The 19,496-nt window shown below is 45.4% G+C and overlaps 1 protein-coding gene and 1 pseudogene across 1 annotated transcript; both read right to left on the bottom strand.

The window, feature by feature from the left end:
- Positions 1–2,146: 2,146 nt before the first annotated feature.
- On the bottom strand, positions 2,147–3,745 carry LOC139839161 (uncharacterized; annotated as a pseudogene).
- Positions 3,746–14,147: 10,402 nt separating this feature from the next.
- Positions 14,148–19,255, bottom strand: LOC139829699 (B3 domain-containing protein Os11g0197600-like). Its single transcript, XM_051324751.2, has 5 exons — positions 18,910–19,255; positions 16,241–16,610; positions 15,659–15,766; positions 15,373–15,536; positions 14,148–14,697 (listed from the first exon to the last, which is right to left on the bottom strand). Exons 1-5 carry the CDS (start codon positions 19,114–19,116, stop codon positions 14,419–14,421), a joined length of 1,128 nt encoding a protein of 375 aa, XP_051180711.1. The 5' UTR covers positions 19,117–19,255; the 3' UTR covers positions 14,148–14,418.
- Between the last annotated feature and the right edge of the window lie 241 nt (positions 19,256–19,496).

Genomic DNA, 19,496 nt, shown 5'->3' with positions numbered 1-19,496 from the left:
TATATTACTCTATGTTGACAACTATCCATGAGATATACATGTTACAAGTTGAAAGCAACCGCTGAAACTTCATCTTCCTTTGTGTTGCTTCAATGCCTTTACTTTGAATTATTGCTTTATGAGTTAACTCTTATGCAAGACTTATTGATGCTTGTCTTGAAGTACTATTCATGAAAAGTCTTTGCTATATGATTCATTTGTTTACTCATGTCATTTACATTGTTTTGATCGCTGCATTCACTACATATGCCTTACAAATAGTATGATCAAGGTTATGATGGCATGTCACTCCAGAAATTATCTTTGTTATCGTTTACCTGCTCGGGACGAGCAGAAACTAAGCTTGGGGATGCTGATACGTCTCCGACGTATCGATAATTTCTTATGTTCCATGCCACATTATTAATGATATCTACATGTTTTGTGCACACTTTATGTCATATTCGTGCATTTTCTGGAACTAACCTATTAACAAGATGCCGAAGTGCCGCTTGTCTTCATTGTTTTTGGTTTCAGAAATCCTAGTAACGAAATATTCTCGGAATCGGACGAAATCAACGCCCAGGTTCCTATTTTGCCCGGAAGCATCCAGAACACACGAGAACCGCCAGAGAGGGGGCACAGGCCCACCAAACCCTAGGCCGGCGCGGCCAAGGGGGGGCCCGCGCCCCCCTATAGTGTCGGTGCCCCTTCGACCTTCTGACGCCGCCTCTTCGCCTATATAAAGCCCCTGGACCTAAAACCTCGATACGAAAAAAGCCACGGTACGAGAAACCATCCAGAGCCGCCGCCATCGTGAAGCCAAGATCTGGGGGACAGGAGTCTCTGTTCCGGCACGCCGCCGGGACGGGGAAGTGCCCCCGGAAGGCTCCTCCATCGACACCACCGCCATCTCCATCAACGCTGCTGTCTCCCATGAGGAGGGAGTAGTTCTCCATCGAGGCTCGGGGCTGTACCGGTAGCTATGTGGTTCATCTCTCTCCTATGTACTTCAATACAATAATCTCATGAGCTGCCTTACATGATTGAGATTCATATGATGAGCTTGTAATCTAGATGTCATTATGCTAGTCAAGTGAATTTTACTTATGTGATCTCCGGAGACTCCTTGTCCCACGTGTGTAAAGGTGACAGTGTGTGCACCGTGTGGGTCTCTTAGGCTAAATTTCACAGAATACTTATTCACTGTTATGAATGGCATAGTGAAGTGCTTATTTATATCTCTTTATGATTGCAATGTGTTTTGTATCACAATTCATCTATGTGCTACTCTAGTGATGTTATTAAAGTAGTTTTATTCCTCCTGCACGGTGTAATGGTGATAGTGTGTGCATCCGTGTTAGTACTTGGCGTAGGCTATGATTATGATCTCTTGTAGATTATGAAGTTAACTATTGCTATGATGGTATTGATGTGATCTATTCCTCCTACATAGTGTGAAGGTGACAGTGTGCATGCTATGTTAGTACTTGGTTTAGTCGTGTTGATCTTTCATGCACTCTAAGGTTATTTAAGTATGAACATTGAATTGTGGAGCTTGTTAACTCCGGCATTGAGGGTTCGTGTAATCCTACGCAATGGTGTTCATCATCCAACAAAAGAGTGTAGAGTATGCATTTATCTATTCTGTTATGTGATCAATGTTGAGAGTGTCCACTAGTGAAAGTATGATCCCTAGGCCTTGTTCCTAAATACTGCTATCGCTGCTTGTTTACTATTTTACTGCGTTACTACTGCTGCGTTACTACTGCTTGTTTACTGTCCTGGGCAAAGCACTTTTCTGGTGCCGTTGCTGCTTATTTATACCACCTGTATTTCACTATCTCTTCGCCGAACTAGTGCACCTATTAGGTGTGTTGGGGACACAAGAGACTTCTTGCTTTGTGGTTGCAGGGTTGCATGAGAGGGATATCTTTGACCTCTTCCTCCCTGAGTTCGATAAACCTTGGGTGATCCATTTAAGGGAAAACTTGCTGCTGTTCTACAAACCTCTGCTCTTGGAGGCCCAACACTGTCTACAGGAAAAGGAGGGGGCGTAGACATCAATGGGTCATAGCTTGTTTTTCCTTGTCCTCCATGGTTGCAGCATACACCAACTCTGGCTGCACCCCTTTTTTCCATATACTAGAGCCCCTTACGCCTGGTGTCAGTCCCAACCATCTGCCTCGTCTCTCGCTCCTGAATCACGACACCAAACTTGTTAAGAGTCACACTACAGTCTATGTCATCAATGAGAGCACTCAGAGAGAGAGAAAATTAACAGGAAACGCTGGGACGTGTAGAACAGATGACAAAGAGATGTTTGAAGTGCACTTTATTGTGCCTTCTCCAACAACATGTTGTTTTGTACCATCAGCAGTTTGAATGGTGCCTTTGTGAGTAGGAGGATGCTTAATGTAAGACTCAAACACACCAAATTTACCCGCAACATGCTTAGATGCGCCAAAGTCTAGAATCCATTATGTATCATTCTCATTAGTAGCAAGGGATGCTTTTTCAGAATTACCTTCATCCATGGAGACCAAGTTAGCAAAGTTTCCATAGGCAGCACCATCCGCTTCTGCATCCTTTGACGTCCCATTGTCCACTTCAGTCGCCATGTGTGCACTCTGACCACCGGAGTTTCCGGTGTGTCCTCTACCTCTAGCAGTTTGACGTCCTGAGTATCCACCTCTACTTCCTGACATCCTGCTACTTCCCCCTCTGTTATATCCGCTGCCTCTACCACGAGTTGGGTAGTACCACTTCAGGTGACCAGTCTCCCACAAATGAAACAGTCCCTAGTCTCTTTCCACTCTCTACGCTCGGTCACAGCAAACATTGGAGCTGACACAACTTTCTCATCTGCTGGTTGCAGAGAGAGCCGCACCTCCTCTTGAGCTATTGCTGCAATGGCCTCGTCAAGAGTGGGCAAGGAGGTGTGGTGCAGCAGAGATGCCTTCCCGCCATCAAAGCACTTACTTAGCCCCTCCAAAAACTTGAGCACACGCCTGCGTGCTATCCACTTTTGCACTGACTCGATGGAGGCTGCATCATAGAGTTCGAGAGTGTCACAGTTATCCTGATCAGCCCATAAGGCTTGCAGCTCTGCCACATATGCCATCACTGTCATGTCCCCCTGGCGGAGATGGCGAATCTTCCCGTCAATCTGAGCAACGAGCATGACATTGCCCTTACCAGAGTACTGGATGGACAAGGTCTTCCATATTTCAGCAGCTGTAGACAACCCATCCACGGAACGCCCAATGGAGGGCACCACCGAGTTCAACAGCCACCCAATAAGCAGAGAGTTGACGGTTCTCCACTTCTTTCCCTCAGCACTAGTCTTGTCTCCTGGTTCTTTGACAGTCCCCAATAAGCACCCATCAAGATCTTTCTGATCCACAGCCAACATTGCCCTCCGAGAACAACTCAGATAGTTGGTAACCCCCTCTAGCTTGATGTCTATGGGTGACATGTCAATCTTCTGAACCACTTCTTGTCGGGGAACAATGGCCTCAGAGCCACCCCCTTTTGAGAGAAACAGCGTGAGCTGCTCGAGAGCCTCCGCAAGGCCTTTGAACTCACCCATCTGCACTCTCACCTTCACCCAGCAAAAACAACAAACAGCTTCGGGGCACGCTTACCAGCAACCTCCTTTCACCAGCAGCAGGCACACACAACTTGAGAAACCACCACCCCTGCTTCACTTCTGGACGAGCAGCTTCACGCAGCAGCAAGAACCACAGTCCAGCTTTTCCTTCTCCTTCCCCTTGCACGCATCACCACCTCGTCTTCTCTCCGCCGCATAGACCTAGTCCCTGCCTGAAGGCATAGACAACTTTAGAAACCACCACCCCTGCTTCTCTCCTGGACGAGCAGCTGCACGCAGCAGCAAGAACCACAGTCCAGCTTGTCCTTCTCCTTCCCCTTGCACGTAGCACCACCTCGTCTTCTCTCCGCCGCGCAGACCCACTCCCTGCCTGAACCGGCTTCCCTTCAGGCCCCACTGCCGCCTTGCTGTGATACCATGTTGGAGCAGCTGCTCAACTCCTCTTGGTCATGGAGCAGCTCACCTCCTCTTGCTTGGTCCCTGGCGGCTGGCGTGGTTTCTACTATCTTAGGGTTAGCTCTCCTCCAGCTCCCTCCTTTTATATGTCAGCACACATATGGGCTTGGGCCACTTGGGCCAGAAACATGTCCAGTGTTCAACAATAGCTAAGATTCGCAGGGATGCTAATGTGGTCAGTCATGAACTGGCCAAGCTGGGTGAGGTGCAAGGCAGAACTAACTTTTGGCTTAGGAGCTTCCCTCAAGGAGTGACTGAAGCTGCTGCCAACGACTGTATTCCTAAGTTAATACTCTCTTTTCCCTGCAAAAAAAAAAGAAAGCGTCCTCAGGACGACAGGAGCTGCTTGGCAGAGGGTTCAGCTAATCTAGTCGTTTTTCAAGTACTAGCACGAAACCCGTGCGTTGCCACGGCCTCACATCAAAATAAACAACTTTATATTCTACAGTTTAGTCCCTACTCATTGTGTATCTTTACGGGTTGTCTTCTTTTCGGGAACAAAACGAAAGTTGCAACATTTTTGTTTGTCAAAAAAAAAAAAAACAGGAAAGTTACACTTTTTGTTACTAAAGTAAAGCCCTCAATTGTTGGAAAAAACAAAAAGATGAAAGAAAATCTTTTTTCACATGATTGGAATGCATCCCCTTTTTTTAACTCGCGAAATATTATAGATGAGTTGCTCATGCGTCGATCCTTTGCTTTCCCAAATGTGCGATGAAGATGGTGTGAAGCATTTTTTCACTTAAAGAGTGACAGCGGCTATAATTTTAACTGAAAATCTAGATAAAAGAAAAGAGACGAACAAATGGGGAGAAGCAGTCCACTTTTTAATGTTAGGAGTATAGCAGTAAATATTGGCACATAAATGATTTAATAATCAATTTAGTCTTTCCAAATATGTAATTTAAATTTAATTTTCTAGCTTTGGTAAAACTGAGAATTGCAATCGTCAAAAATATTTTTTTTTGCAAACAACATCAGCTAGCAAATTGGAAAGAGACCTCGTGCATGGGCACACACACATCAGAGCAGCAGGGAGTACGTGGATGCAGTGGTGCCGCACCTGAGCTGCCCGTTGTGGAAGATGGACATTGGGCAAGGCTCTTGGTAAGTGTGTGTGTCTCCGTCAGGTCGGTCGCTAAGAACGGATTAACGGAATGTGTTATCTGTCTAACTCAATTTTTTTCTCCGAGCTCTCTTTGCATATCCCCGATTAATTTAGGCGCTCCACTATTCCTTGCATGTAAAGGGTCCCCCGTTTAATTAGGCCATATAGGCCCCGCTCTCTCCCGTCGACCAAACGACGGAGGCTTTGCTTCTCTTATTCCCAAGGCGGCTTGCAGAATCCTGGCAACTTGCACTATATGAATCGGTGAAACTCGTTGCAACGATAGGAAGAGCCTAGTTAAGATGTGGTATGGTTCGCAGGCCATAAAAAAAGCCCAGTAGTGCAGAGATGTTAAAGGCTAGACGGACGGTTGTTGCGCTCTCCCTGGGTTGCTAAGCGATCGTTCGGCCCACCCCCAACAGTCGTGTTGGGCCCCTGTGAGCAATTGGTGATGGGAACCGTAACTACTGAAAGCATCGCGTGAATAGGTACGGTGATAGTACGTCAAACCAGTACGTTGGTATTTAACGTATTATGTATTTTGGTGGGAGGGCAAAACGGTCCAAAAAAAGCATTGACGATTTTTTTTGGCAGAAACCTTAGCTCCTTTATTATTAGGTATAGATTAGCAAAAATGTCCGTGCATTGCATCGGAAAAAATAAATACTCAAACATTTTAGCAAACTATTCTATGTTGCCACCAAAAACAAATATATATTTTTTGCCATAGAAAAGCAAAAGATAGTTAAAAAGAAATATAATATGCTACAGAAACTTGCTCCATGATACTTGCGAGAATCCTTGGAAGCAGTATGCATTTTTTGTATGATAGTAGAAATATAACGTTGATCTAAAAGTGCTCCGGTGTTTCTTAACCCGCAAAACTTAACCAAATGCTTTTTCAAATTAGAGGCTCTTGACACAGCTTGCCATGATTGCAGCCCTTGCATAAAAATGTATGCCATATAATTGAGAGCAGTAAAAAAAACTTATTTTTTTGAAGTGATAAATCTTCCACCGATCCAATTTCCACTACCTCGAGCAAAAGAAAAGGCTGACGTCTTGTTGTCCTCGACCGCTCCAGTCTTCCACGGCTAGACTTTGCTTATCGAAAAAAAAGACCAATTGCTCCCGATTAAATCTTTCAGAGAAATTGCATCAATATCTTGAATTCCTTGGATTTGAAACCTTTGGAGGCGTTACGGACGAGTGCAGTATCAATTCGTGCCGTTCCTGCAACTCCAAGGTTGCACATCTCATATGGTACTCGCATCAACCCGTCACATGGATGACTGAATTGATTCATGATGCTAAAGCACATACCTTTGGATTGGTGTTAAGGGATCTAGTCCAGATGCCATTTCTGAAGAAGCGGCCAGAGCCCATCGGGAAGGAGGGTCACTAATTGTACCTCAAATTAACCATGTCTGTCTGCCTAGGAATTTAACTCGAATGCACCGAAGCAATAAAGCAGAGCAACCGTCCCTTCATCCACGCTCTGTCCTCCACAAAATCGCCAGCATGGGTATCCTTCCCGATTACATCCTCCACTCCTCTCTACGCCAGCGCCGTCCTCCTCGCGCCAGCTCGATTCGGCCGCCATTCGCCGCTGCCTGTACTAATGGCCAAACAGGACCTCGCTGGTGGTGCTGCAACCCGGCCACGACCATCACCGGCAGTCGGCCATGTTTCGAGCTCGGTGCCGGAGCCCAGACCTTATCGCCGCACGCGAGGCACAACACACATGATTCAATTCGATCTGACTTCTCAAGGAGGCGGCCTGGTCTGATCTTATTTCTCGAGGTGGCGCTCGTAGCATGTCTTGCTATGGAGCTTGTCCACCAGGTGGTTAATCTGATCGCTGGGAGCTTCGATCTGGTTGCTGGAATCTTTGATCTGACCGCGGTGGAGGTCGCCTTGGTCGCGGGGCGTTGGATTTGGTGGCGGTGGAGGTTGATTTGTTCATTGGGGGTGCTCGCTCTTGAGGCCCGCACGTCGGCGGGGGCCTGGCCGGCGACGGGAGGCGCGCATGAGGGGCGCTGGCGCCAGCGGGAGCGGCGCATAGCGGGGCGCGGAGCAGTTCTCTGCTCTAAGGCGGAGCCAAAAAGAAATTAAAACAAAAAAACGAACCGGCATTGTGGCAATTTGATGTAATATGTACTTTGGTGGGAGGGTAAATCCGTCCAATAAAAAGTTGGACGAAAATTTTGGCAGAAACCTTAGCTCCTTTATTATTAGGTATAGACTAGGAAATATACCCGTGCGATGCTACGGGTTAAATTATTTGTTTCTATTTTTTCTGTTGACATACATAACCTACTACATAAGAACCGTTATGTTGAATTTAACTTTTCAGATTTGATTATTGCTACACATAAATGTTTATGAATGTCAGCTAGTTTACGGAATACACTTTATTATACGACTTTTTCATAAGCTTATAGTATGTTGATATCATATAGAAACTTCTAATACGTAGGTAAGAGGATAGAGCCACTTGTACTCCAATTTAACCCCGTCCTGCAACAACAGACCCTATTGCATAGACCATGAAATGTTCAATATTGATCAAACTATGAACAATATTTAGCAGAAAAAGAGTGGATATCGATACAGACAAGCTAAGTATTCCCTGATCAGTTGAAATATCGATTAAATAACGAGGAGTGTGTAATGTGAACAGGGTTTATTTTACTTTTTTCGAAGGATGTGGATATGTTATATATCAAAGTAACAAGAGAGAGTTCTAGAAAATTTATTCTAGACCACCATGAATCAGGATAACACAACACCTCCATTTTCCATTTATTTTGAACAACAACCTCCAAGAGTATGTGTGTATGTCTGAAATTAACTCTTGGTTTAAACAAATAAAATGTCAACCACGAGCGCACGATTTTCACAGATTTTTTTTCCTAATATCTAATAAAACATACTACTGTTATACCTTTATAGGAGGAAGCCACAACATTTCATTAGACAAAAAACTGAGAAACGGAGCCACTGCTTTCAGCGCGTGACATTGAATTCCAGCATCATAGACTGTCATTTATTTGCATCGCGGCCATGAGAGCATCAGACCTAACATAGTGATAAATACAAAAGCTTTTTAAATGATTAATACAAAATATTAAAAACTTGCATATATTTTCAAAGGGGTTGGACCCTGCTGTTCAAGGCAAAGGACTAAAGGGCGTGGCTCATCGGCATCCCCCTCGTCTCTGAAACGTTCAGTTTCTCCATCTCAAACTTACATTCAGTAGTGTCTCAAAAACTAATGTCAGCTGCGGTTATTTAATACCAAGAGGGCAACTCCTCGTGTCTTTCTGAAACGTTCAGCCCAGTTTCTTCATAATCAAACAAACGTACTCCTCACAGCTCAGGCATTAACGCAAACATGCTGTGGGCGTCAGCTAACAACAAAACGAGATGAGTAGGGAAAATCAATCAAGCAGTGTAGACAGGGCCACTACCTTATCTGTGTGCCAACTGCCAAGTCGTGTTGCTCAGATCCGCTTCCTTGGTGCTGGCAAAGGAGAGTGCAGATTGCATCGGCGCACGTTCCAGTTTCTCCTTCGGTATGTATGAAAGATCACGGCGGCAAAGGACTTGGCCCTAAAGGATTTCAGGCAGGTGTGATTTCAGCCTTGAAAACTCTACTAAACGTGCCAAAGAGCTAGATCGTAAAAGTGATAGCATCCAGCTCTCGGAGGAGCTGAAACGGATCGGAAGCTCCCGACTTCCGTGTCAAGGCTGGCTTGAACCAGAACATATCTGATGCATGTTTTCAAGGTTTTAAACGGTTATAGACCTCACAATACGCCCGGTAGCGGGCACATCAAAGACATGGCATCAGCAATCCAATACCAAATAGATCGAAGGCATAACGACACTGTTGTTGCTTTTGGGTAATATCTGTAAATATTTGTTGGCGTGCGATTAGCGGTTCCCATCCCTACATGTCTTAACAACTTTCATATGATAGCAAGCTCCAGGTTAAGCAACAATAGATGGATGGTTCCGATGACAATGAAGAAAAAGGTAATATAGAGCGAGAAAGTTGAGAGAAACGATTGAATAGAAGGACAAGGAGATTAAGTTATTCACTCCGGCTTATATGTTCGTTGGCTTTCACGTTTCCTGAAGCAAATGCAAGGCCGTGGTTAATCCACCAACCCGTGCATCGCTTTAGCTGATCAGGCCGGTACATGCCGGCATGCCACCAGGCGCGCTGCCGCATACTTAGGCGGCTATCCGGCAAGCGGCAATCTCTACTGTTGTTGAAGGCCCAATCTGAATCTGCTACCGCACTTCAACGAACCCTAAGCATATGTACTTCAGTTCTTAAAATATGTATACATGTGGTTTAATTTTGTAGATCGGATATGCACTAATGCATCGTCCATGTGTGCGATCACTTGGTTCTGAACATTTACGTAGGCCCATTCTTATGCACTCGAATAAGAATCAATTAATTTACATGTGGAAGCTAACATACCATGTCAAGGAAGCATAGCTGATGATGTAGCAACGAGTCAAAGTAACAACAGTTAATAAAAAAAATGGGTAGGATATATACGAAATGACAAGTTATGATGATATATGAGTAGATATATTGTGGATCCTTTTTTCTCGGTGAAAGTATGGGTAAATAAAATGAGTAAATACATTAAGATGGTCGTGAGTTGAAGCATATATATAGGCATGATATTATAGTAATTGCTGAGCATGAACTGTAGGGGTGGTCCCTATTCTAAGCACGGTTACAAATCTTAAGAAGCCAACCAATCATATTCCTCATTTAAAGGTAGGCTTAAATATACGGGTGATCTTTGAAAATACATCTTAAACATAGCAAAAACATGCATTCACGTATGGTCAAATATGATCATGTTCCTTTGATTCAAAATGCTTCAGCTACTAAAGATAACGGAGATATTATAGATCAATGATAAATGGAGTAGAAAAAGGTATCATAGTTGGTGAAAAGATAAAACTAAAAATTAGTACGACACTACGGTTTAGCATCCCAGGCACATAACTAACTAAAATATAAATGATATCGATTAAGACATATAGGAAATCTAGCCGCGCAAGTGCGCGGGTAACCCAGCTAGTTAATGTAAGTAAAATATGAGCTATAGGAGTTGGAAACAACTTAATAGCATTTTTGGTTGATTTTTAGTAATTATTTGAGAGAGGAGGCTCTGTTGGAGGGTCCAGATAAAAGAGAGGGACGGTGCTGGTAGTTGGGGGTGACGCCTGCCCCGGTGCGCCCCACCGGCGGCAGCCACTACGCTCGTGAGGCTCCGTGCTCCTGCGTGCCGACGCATGGCAACCGATAGCCGGCCGTGAACACGCCACCACCGCTACTCCGGTATGGTGCCCACACGTAGAAAAGAGTGGGCCGGGCAAGCAGCTGGAGGTCTCCATGGTAAATCGGTTGATGGGCGGCGTGGTCGCCTGTTGGAAGCCTCCGTTACAGGCGAGGTTGGGAAAGAACTGATGGATGAGGGCCTGGAGGTTGGGCTGAGAGTTTTGGGGCTGCCACGGTGTCGTTCCACCCACCGGAGGAGATGGAGGTCGCCGGTGGGCCGGTGGCGAGCGAGAGATCAATCGGGTGGCGGTCGGGTCGATCTGTTCGGGTCTTCGGGGGGATGGCCATCGAACGTGGTCGTTCCAGCCGATGAACCGTTTTTTCTTTTTACATAAGCGGTGGCAGTGTTGTAAATTGTACAAAAATCAGGGGTAATAAAAGACGGACGAACAAGAAACCTTATTTTCTTTATTATTAGGTATAGATAAGTGTCAAAATTCAGTTAGCGTGCCGGTTGTAGTTTTTTCAGTGCCCGTGCGTTGCATCGGGAGATAAATTGTTATCATCGCATCATAATGAAAGGTAAAGAATAAAACATGCAAGGTTTTTGTGTAATTTTACTTCATCACAACATTCTAGTTGGTCCTCTTTTCTGACCCGAAACCCTAGCTCAGGTCCAATTTTACTTCATCACCACCACGGATTTCAGAAATCCAATATCATCTTCTAGAGATGTCCACCGAAAAGCTGCCTGTCACGGTTGGCGCTGGCCCCGGCAAGCCTGCACTGATCGTTATCACATCGTCCACCAGCGAGCCGATCACCTTGCCGATCAAGTATCCCGCCAGGAGCGTCGGCTGTACACGCTGCCGCCCTTCCGTGTGGCGCAATAGATCGATGGGCTGCTTAGGGGCCAGCCCAAGCGCTAGTGACGCGCACCGCCACGCAAGCATCGGCAGGATGCGATCAAGAACCTGCTCGTTCACCTCCGGACCGAGAGGAGCACTCGGGCGCCCTCACGCCTATGCGCTGGAGATCCATGGTTGTCGCAGCTGGGTGGGTGCAGCAGCGGGCCGGAGGCCGGAAGGATGGGACGGGAAACAGGAGTGCAACCGAATCTCATTGTGTGCTTGTCTTTTTTCCTCGAAATAGGCATTCGCCCCGCTTTATAAATAAAGCCACAACGGCCGAACCGATACATGGTGGAGAGGAGAACCTCTTACAAAGCAGATCAAAGGATAAACAAAAAAAGAACAAGGAAAACCAAAACTAGCGACGACATTGGAACAGACCGAGTCGAGTCGGGGCTCCACAACGACGCCCCCAAGAGGGTAACGACGCATTACGCCGCCGTCGTCGAGACCGTGAGGTCTAGGGTTTTCACCCGGAGCCGTACCGCGGGGAGGGTACCCACAACGACGCCCCCAAGAGGGTTACGACACCCGCGGGCATCGCCGTCGTTGGCGCCTCGGCGCTGAGCTTTCGCCCGGAAGTAGCCTCACACCACGCCCGAGAACTCAGCCGCCCGCTGCCCCCTAGGAAGGTTCCCAAACCACGATCTGGGAGCTGCCACAGCCGAAGTGCCGCCAACACCAGGATCTCCCGCCGTCCGCTCCACGCCATCCTCATGGCCGAAGAGTGAGACCACCACCACCGCAACGTTGCCCGCCGTAGAGCCAACCGCGCAGTCCGCCTTCCAGGGCCGCCGCCCCGGCATCCCACGAACTCGAGCCCATGGCCTAGCCACAACACCGCAAGGCCGGCGGATTGGACAGGGCAGGCCGACACATAGCCAACAGCCAACAGGCCAACGACAGACAGGGAAGGGGATCCGCCCTCCGCCACGCGAGGTGACCGTCGTCCGGACGCAGTAGCACTACCAATTAGGCCAAGATCATGCCCAGCCGCCTGCTAGGTCTCGAACAAGTCCCATTAGCTGTGCCGCCACGCTGCTACACCCATGCCGCCTAAGCCATATCTGCAGCTCCATCCCAAACCTAGCCAAGTCGCCCCCAACCTAACCGCAATGTGTTAGCCAGGTACCATGCGCAGCGTCCCCGCGACCTCACTTCCCGTAAGACAGCCATGGCCAAGGCCTCACACCGCCGCAAAGAAGCACCCTCGCCGCAACGCCCGGGGACATCACCGCGCCGTTACCGACACCGCCACGCCGCCGATCGAGCCGGTCACTTTGTCGGCATCCAAGATCGCGCCTTTGAATGGCAGCAAGGCATCCCAACGACCTTCCCGGACGAGAGAGGGGTCGGACGCCGCGTTGCCAGGGCCACCGGATCTAGGCCCGCCTGGCCCAGACCTAGCACGAGCAGCAGTGCAACAAGGGGACCGTCCCGCCGGCTGGCCGTCTCGAGACCTCCTGTCCCTGGACAAGGCCCGCGGTGCCCAGATCGGAGCCCAGCTGGCCCCAATCCGGGCCGCGCCGCCAGCAGGCCATCTCCGCCGTCGCCCTCCGCTGCCGCCCATGGCCGCGCACCGCGCCCGCCACCACCGCCGCCTGGGGCCACCGCCGTCACGCCCTGCCACCACCGCCGGACTGCGCACTTGAAGCCCCGAGGAGCACCGCCGCCGCCCGAGCCTGCCCCGCGCAGACTCCCTCGCGCGCGGTGAGAGAACCCACCGCCGCCGGCACCGCGCGGGCTTTGCCCGGCGGCGCTCGCCGGCGGCGGCGGGGGAGGAGGGGAGGAGGAGGGGTGGAAGCGCGGTTGGGGCTAGGGTTCGCCCCGGTCGCTCGCGGGGGACGACGCGGAGCGATACCTTTTTCCTGTGTGCTTGTCTTTGAGGCGTACACCACCGCCGTTCGTGACGAGACGGCGAGAGTGTTCGAGGACGGTGCTGGCGAGCTTCGCACGAAGGTAATCGAATCTCCTTCACTGCTTGTCTTTGAGGCAGCCACGACCTCCGGACATGACGAGACGGCGAGACTGTTTGAGGATGACGAGATTGTTCTAGACTCATCGGCAAGAGCGTGCAAGACGATTTCCGGCGAGACGACGTCAAGGTCGAGCACGGGTTGACACGGATCCAGCAGCGGAACTTGCAGTCGATCTGGAGTTTCTGTCGAGGGTATCGGGTCGTTTTTACTGCCTTCAGCTTGACAACCGGAGTCCATGTCGGGTTTGCCGATGTAGGACGCCAACGCGGTGCGTAGACGATGGTTTGGTGGCGTTATTCATTGCGTTTAGAGCTCAGGTCCCTAGCTCGGTCGGTTACGTTTCCCAAAACATATATACAAGAAACTGCTATACCAGGACGGAGACAAACTTTCGCAAGGCACACGTCCTAGACCCGAACGTGGTGAAGTTGGATGGAATTCGATCTCGACAAAAGAGTACAGTTTGATCCGGACTTTGTTGGTTTTAGGAAACTTCAGCATCGGATAACGGACGAAAACGCATTGATGGACCGACGAAAGCGCATTATGACGGACCAAACCACGGAAACACTTTTTCCTTTATTATTAGGTATAGATAAGTGTCAAAATTCAGTTAGCGTGCCGGTTGTAGTTTTTTCAGCTAGTATTTTCCTAGGATCAAGTTAGCTATGATTGCGTCTGGTTTTTGACCAGATCTTTGCGCTGTTACCCGATCGCCTGGACGTGGGATAGCACATCTATTGTGGGCATAGCATAGTACATGCAACACGTAACAATAAGCCTATCAATGGAAACCAATACACAACTGACAGATTACGGATATGCATTGTACATATACTGCAGCAATAGAACGGCAGCAGCCTGCAACAATATTAATTCTAGCACTGATACAACAGGGTACAGACAGTTCATCCAACAATTCGATCGACGCAAAAACCTTGTGTATCAGGGAGTCACTAGCTTTATTTCAAATTATGTTTCGCCATCCGAACATTCCCATTTGACTACTAGCTAGAGTCGCAGGTCAAAATATGGAGCTGCAGCCCTGCTACTAGCTAGTTGTTCGACTGTAGGATGTACGGAGTTAGTCCGGGGTTAGCTCTGTAGACATGTACTTTTATGTTGTCCTCTGAGAAGAGCTCGAAGACGCACACGTCAAACTTCTCCAGATGATTACCTCGAGAAAACGCGCCCCAGCCCTTACTGAAACCGCCAGAGGAACGCTTACTGCAATAGACATAGCTAACTTCCCAAGCCTTTCCTTGCTCATCCCAGAGTGTCAACTTCTTGTCGGTGTGGGGAAGATAATCCCTCACAAAATCACTTGGAATAATCTGCAACACAAGAAAGTACTTCAGGAAAACTATCATATACAGTACAATGGTACTTCTGCCTTGCATGTTCAAGCGCCTATTCTGGGATACTTGTTGTTTTTTTACACTATATGGATGTACGAGCGGATGATTTTTTTATGCGACTATAAGTCAGGAAACTGGTAACAGTAAAGATAAGGAATCAAGTAAACATACTACTATGCGGAATCAGTAGTCATCAGTCAGATGAAAGAATCTGAAACATAATTTTTCTCATACTACGTTGGCGGGGTTAACCATTTCCACATTCTGAGATGGGAAATAATATACCCCCATATGAATCGCATAACCTCATTCTCTAGTCTATTCATACTAGCACCTTGGATCATTAAACTCTTGAACAACAATAAGCATATAGTTAATTACTTGAGTTATTTCATTATGAATGGCCATTCCATGGACAAAAACAAGGTTTAATGATGCAAATGGATGTGTAGAACAATGAACTAGCTAATAACTTTCTGAAGGAAAATCATCAAGAAAATCTCTAACACTGATCCAAAATAGAAAAAAGAAACCGCGAGAAATATTAATGTTCGATACATGTACTAAAGATCATGAACATTCTTACAGGAAAAAAAGGAGCAGTTCTAAGCTCGATATAAGTAGTAAAATACGGGGGGAAAGGAACAGTACCATGAAAAATGTCTTGTAGGCATTAGTGTCCTTCATTATTTCCAGAGTTGTAGGGTACTTCGATTTATATTTCTTTGCCTTTTGAAGAGCATAGTTCTTCTGATCTTCACTTACTGGCAGCCTTTGCGACATTGCTTCTGGTCCTCGTTGGACTTTCACAACAGCTGGAAAGTGCAATATAATTAAATTACTTAACTAAATCATTCACCGAGAAATGCATCTCTTACTAAACATATGTGGTAGCAAACTTGCTGATAACAAATGAGTGCAGGGGCGGATAACTTACTTTTGCCAGATTCATCCACTTCCTTAGAAATTCTGAACATCGGTGAAAACATTGAAGAATCTTTGAGTGTGACACTTTCTTCTAACACGTGGTTTGGTGAATCAGAATCTGTTACATGAGAAGTGAGCTTGAAGGGTAATCATATCAACCCTTAGGATCTTCACCATGTACTATGTACAACAATAATTGTCAAAACCAGTATAAGGACAATGATAGAAGCCACATCTAACCTACTGCTGAGAGATCAATTTTTTTATAGCATTTACTACCATTTGACAAGAAGCCTCATAAATTATGACCATGCATGGCGATATCCATGAAACGAAAGGGGCAAATAATTTATGCAACTATTACTCAATATTATTATATATCAAATGTTCAAATATGTGTGACGACGCTTGCTGCACGGTTATGCATTTATTAGTCAAATGTGCACTCTAAATAATCTTATCATCTTGTTGCTCTAACAAATTTAGAAAATTGCGCCTAATCACCTATCACGAATTACTATATTTGCATTTTTATAAGAACTTAATTATCATTAAGGATTAATACCAGTTTTTCAATTAACAAGGCTTTTACCTTCAGTACTGTTAAGGCTTAATGATTTGTAATCAACTGAAGCAGCTGATATATCATTGTCCTCTTCATCAGTTTCTATTATACAAACCAGATTGTTTGAAGGCTTAGCATCAAAAGCTGATGACTTCTCAATACATAGTCCATCAAATACCACCACCGAGAATCGTGAGTGTCCATCATAAGAGAACGTTAAAATGTGTCCCGACTCTATGGAATGATCCATAACAAATTCCTTCCACCCATGTCCAAAGAATAACCCTTCAGTGTCTGAAGAAAGCTTTGCAGGCCATGTGTTACCACTTTGACCTTTCAGGGATATCAATCCAGTTGGAATATTCTGAAGGTACTGACAGAATGCTGGTGGAATTCTCTACAATACACCAGGAAAAAGTTCATGTTATGAAAATTCTCAACAATAACAAAATGTACTGATAATATGAGAGTATACATGACTGATAGAAGCAAACAACTTAAAAAACAAATAACTAAAACCCTAAGAAATAATAACCAATATTTTTTATATTTTTACTCTGAATTTCACAGAATTCAGAACCTCCCAACATAATGTGCATTACCTAAAAGAAGTTGTTACGACATCTAAATTTCACTTTCCCCCCTGAACGACACACATTAATGTATTTCACAAATAGTATATTGGTAAATGGTTCTGCCATTCATCAAACCATGTAATAATGCACACCGAACAATATCCATATATAGAACTTTGTATTTGGGAAGATGGATCATTAGTTCTACAATCTACTTAATGTCAACATTTAATTGAGTTCCAAAAAGGATAAAATTCATATCTTGTCACGACCTTGATACTCGACTTCAGTAAAACCACTTATTTAACCTCTGTTGAGACCATCTTGGTTAAATGTCAAGTGCATTCCCATTGCCATGCTTCCTTTTTTCTCAACCAGTAACCCTAGATATCCAAGTTCAATAACTATGCCCATGTGTGCCCATTATGCTGAACAACTATGATGTGCCTTAACAATTCAATGATTTAATGAAGGTTGCCTGACTTTCAAATGTAGAAGACAGAACATGTAACACACATAATCGCTTTTATATTGGTTACCCATCAGACGATGTCACAAATATATTAATGTACAAGTTTAAGAAGGATAAATATCATCTATATATTCAAACAAATTAATTAACATGAAGTCTGTAATCATCTCTACCAAAATCACACAAACCATCTTAGATTTGATAATATGACCCAACGACCTGAGGATGTTATGAGAATGAACGAGAACACTTTTGGAGCATTCTATCATATATTGGACTAATAAAGCACGATCCTGTACAAGTAGTAAGCATATCTAACTTAAACCAGTTAACTGAAACAGTCAAAGCAAACAAATAGAATAACCATTTCAACCCTGATAACTAGCTAAGGCAAACCAAATGAAATCAGATAATAGTGTAGGCATGACCATTGTTGTGTTAGCTTTATCCGATCTCTGCATGCTCCAATTAAACAGTGCACTTGAACAATACCAATACCAATTCAATTTCAAAAAATAAGAAAATAAATCAAATCTGAATCATCCAGCCTAATCAAAGATAATCGATGAAATAAAGAATGCAAGAAAAAAATCGTAGAAAACCACCCATGTCAAGAATATACATCCACAGATGCAGTTCTCCTGTCAAGAGACAGTGGAGGTTTGTTTTTCTTTTTGCGCTGAAATGTTGAGTGCTCATTCAAAACTAATTTTTTAATCTGCTGAATCTTCTTTATTAGTTTCTGAACTGGTGTGTCCACGCTAATTAGCTCCGCATGCCAAAATTAGGATATTGTAGTGCCATGTTCATGAATAGATTAAACCCACACAAACAGAATCCTATAAATAAAACTTCAGAATTGAGTACAATTCATCAAATCTACACTTACCTAACATTGTCGAATGAATTGGTCCAAGAAAAATCAATTCTTTTGATATGAAGCTCAAGGGTTCAAAACCCAAGATTATAGACAGCTATTGCAGTCATGCACGTAAAAGAAACTTGTAAAACATTGTAGTACTACATCTATTCTGAATTAGAAAGAATAAACTTGTGCTCCTCACTTATGATAATGGATTTAATGTGTTCAAAATGATACATAGATAATTTGCTTCAGTAATTTTGTAGTACCTTGTCACTATATAGACAAGGTGACCAGGAAGTTAACACGATCTGAATATCTTTGAACTACCAACAGTTGCCAGTAAAGAAAAACTAGTACTAGCCTACTAACAATGTAATCCCCTCCAGCTACCAAACAAGAATGTTCAAGGACCCGCAACGACAGGAATACATATTCGTCGCACTATCACGTCTAGTGTCTAAGATCTGGTTTCAAGGAAGCCAGTGTTCCATTCCTCTCTCCAGCTACTGCTACTACGAAAATCCATCTCTCTCTACATCTTAGATCAGTCCACTTTCATTAGCTAGGTATACAAAAACTTCCGAAGAAAAGGGCATATAGTTTTTCCCCCCCATCCTGACTTACTGAGTGGTGCAAATTGTGGCCGAGATTCAGATACAGGGAGGATGAGTACACGATCAAAACCAGATTTTTTCATGTTTAGACAACCAAAATCTACTGGAGCTAAACATACACATATCGAGTTCATCACTGAAAGATTAGACAAAGATTCAAAAACCCTCACCAATCGCTCCCCAGATTCAGGGGCCAAGAACAGCCTGCAGAATTGCTGCCCAACCTTCTTGCCCCCCTCCTTCCCAACCCCCTGCTCCCTCCTCCTCCTCCCATCGCCCTTCCTCTTCGTGTTGTCCCTCCCCGCCATGGCCGCCCTGCTTGCTTTGCTCTCCTGCTGCCCCGACCGCCTGTTCCCCTGTTCCTTGCGCCCAGCCATCTAACTCCTTCTCCACAGCACTTGAGGTCGACGGCAGAAGATACGCAATAATGGATGATTTGTTGCAGAGGAGGGAGGAAGGGTAGAGGAGCCGTCGTCGAGGTTTATAAAGCGGTGGCTGGATTGAGTCTTGGGAGAATGGGAGAGAGGAGTCTGGCCCTCGCTGAGACATAGCTGTGTCTTTTATGACAGTATTTCCTTTATTACTCCAGCAAGTACACAGCTGTGCTTCCTGTTCTTTTGGCTCATGCACGGAATGGTCAAGTGATCATGTCGATACGTATCCAAAAAAGTGTTATACGTTTCGGTACTGTCTTCTTTTAATTAATACCCACTCCGGTTTACCTTTGTTTTGGGTCAAACTTTATTAAATTTGACCA

Source organism: Lolium perenne, chromosome 4 (genome assembly GCF_019359855.2).
Source record: "Lolium perenne isolate Kyuss_39 chromosome 4, Kyuss_2.0, whole genome shotgun sequence".
In the NCBI taxonomy this organism is placed as follows: Eukaryota; Viridiplantae; Streptophyta; class Magnoliopsida; order Poales; family Poaceae; genus Lolium; species Lolium perenne.
The sequence above is the reverse complement of the archived record's forward strand: the minus strand, read 5'-3'. Positions and strand labels throughout refer to the sequence as shown.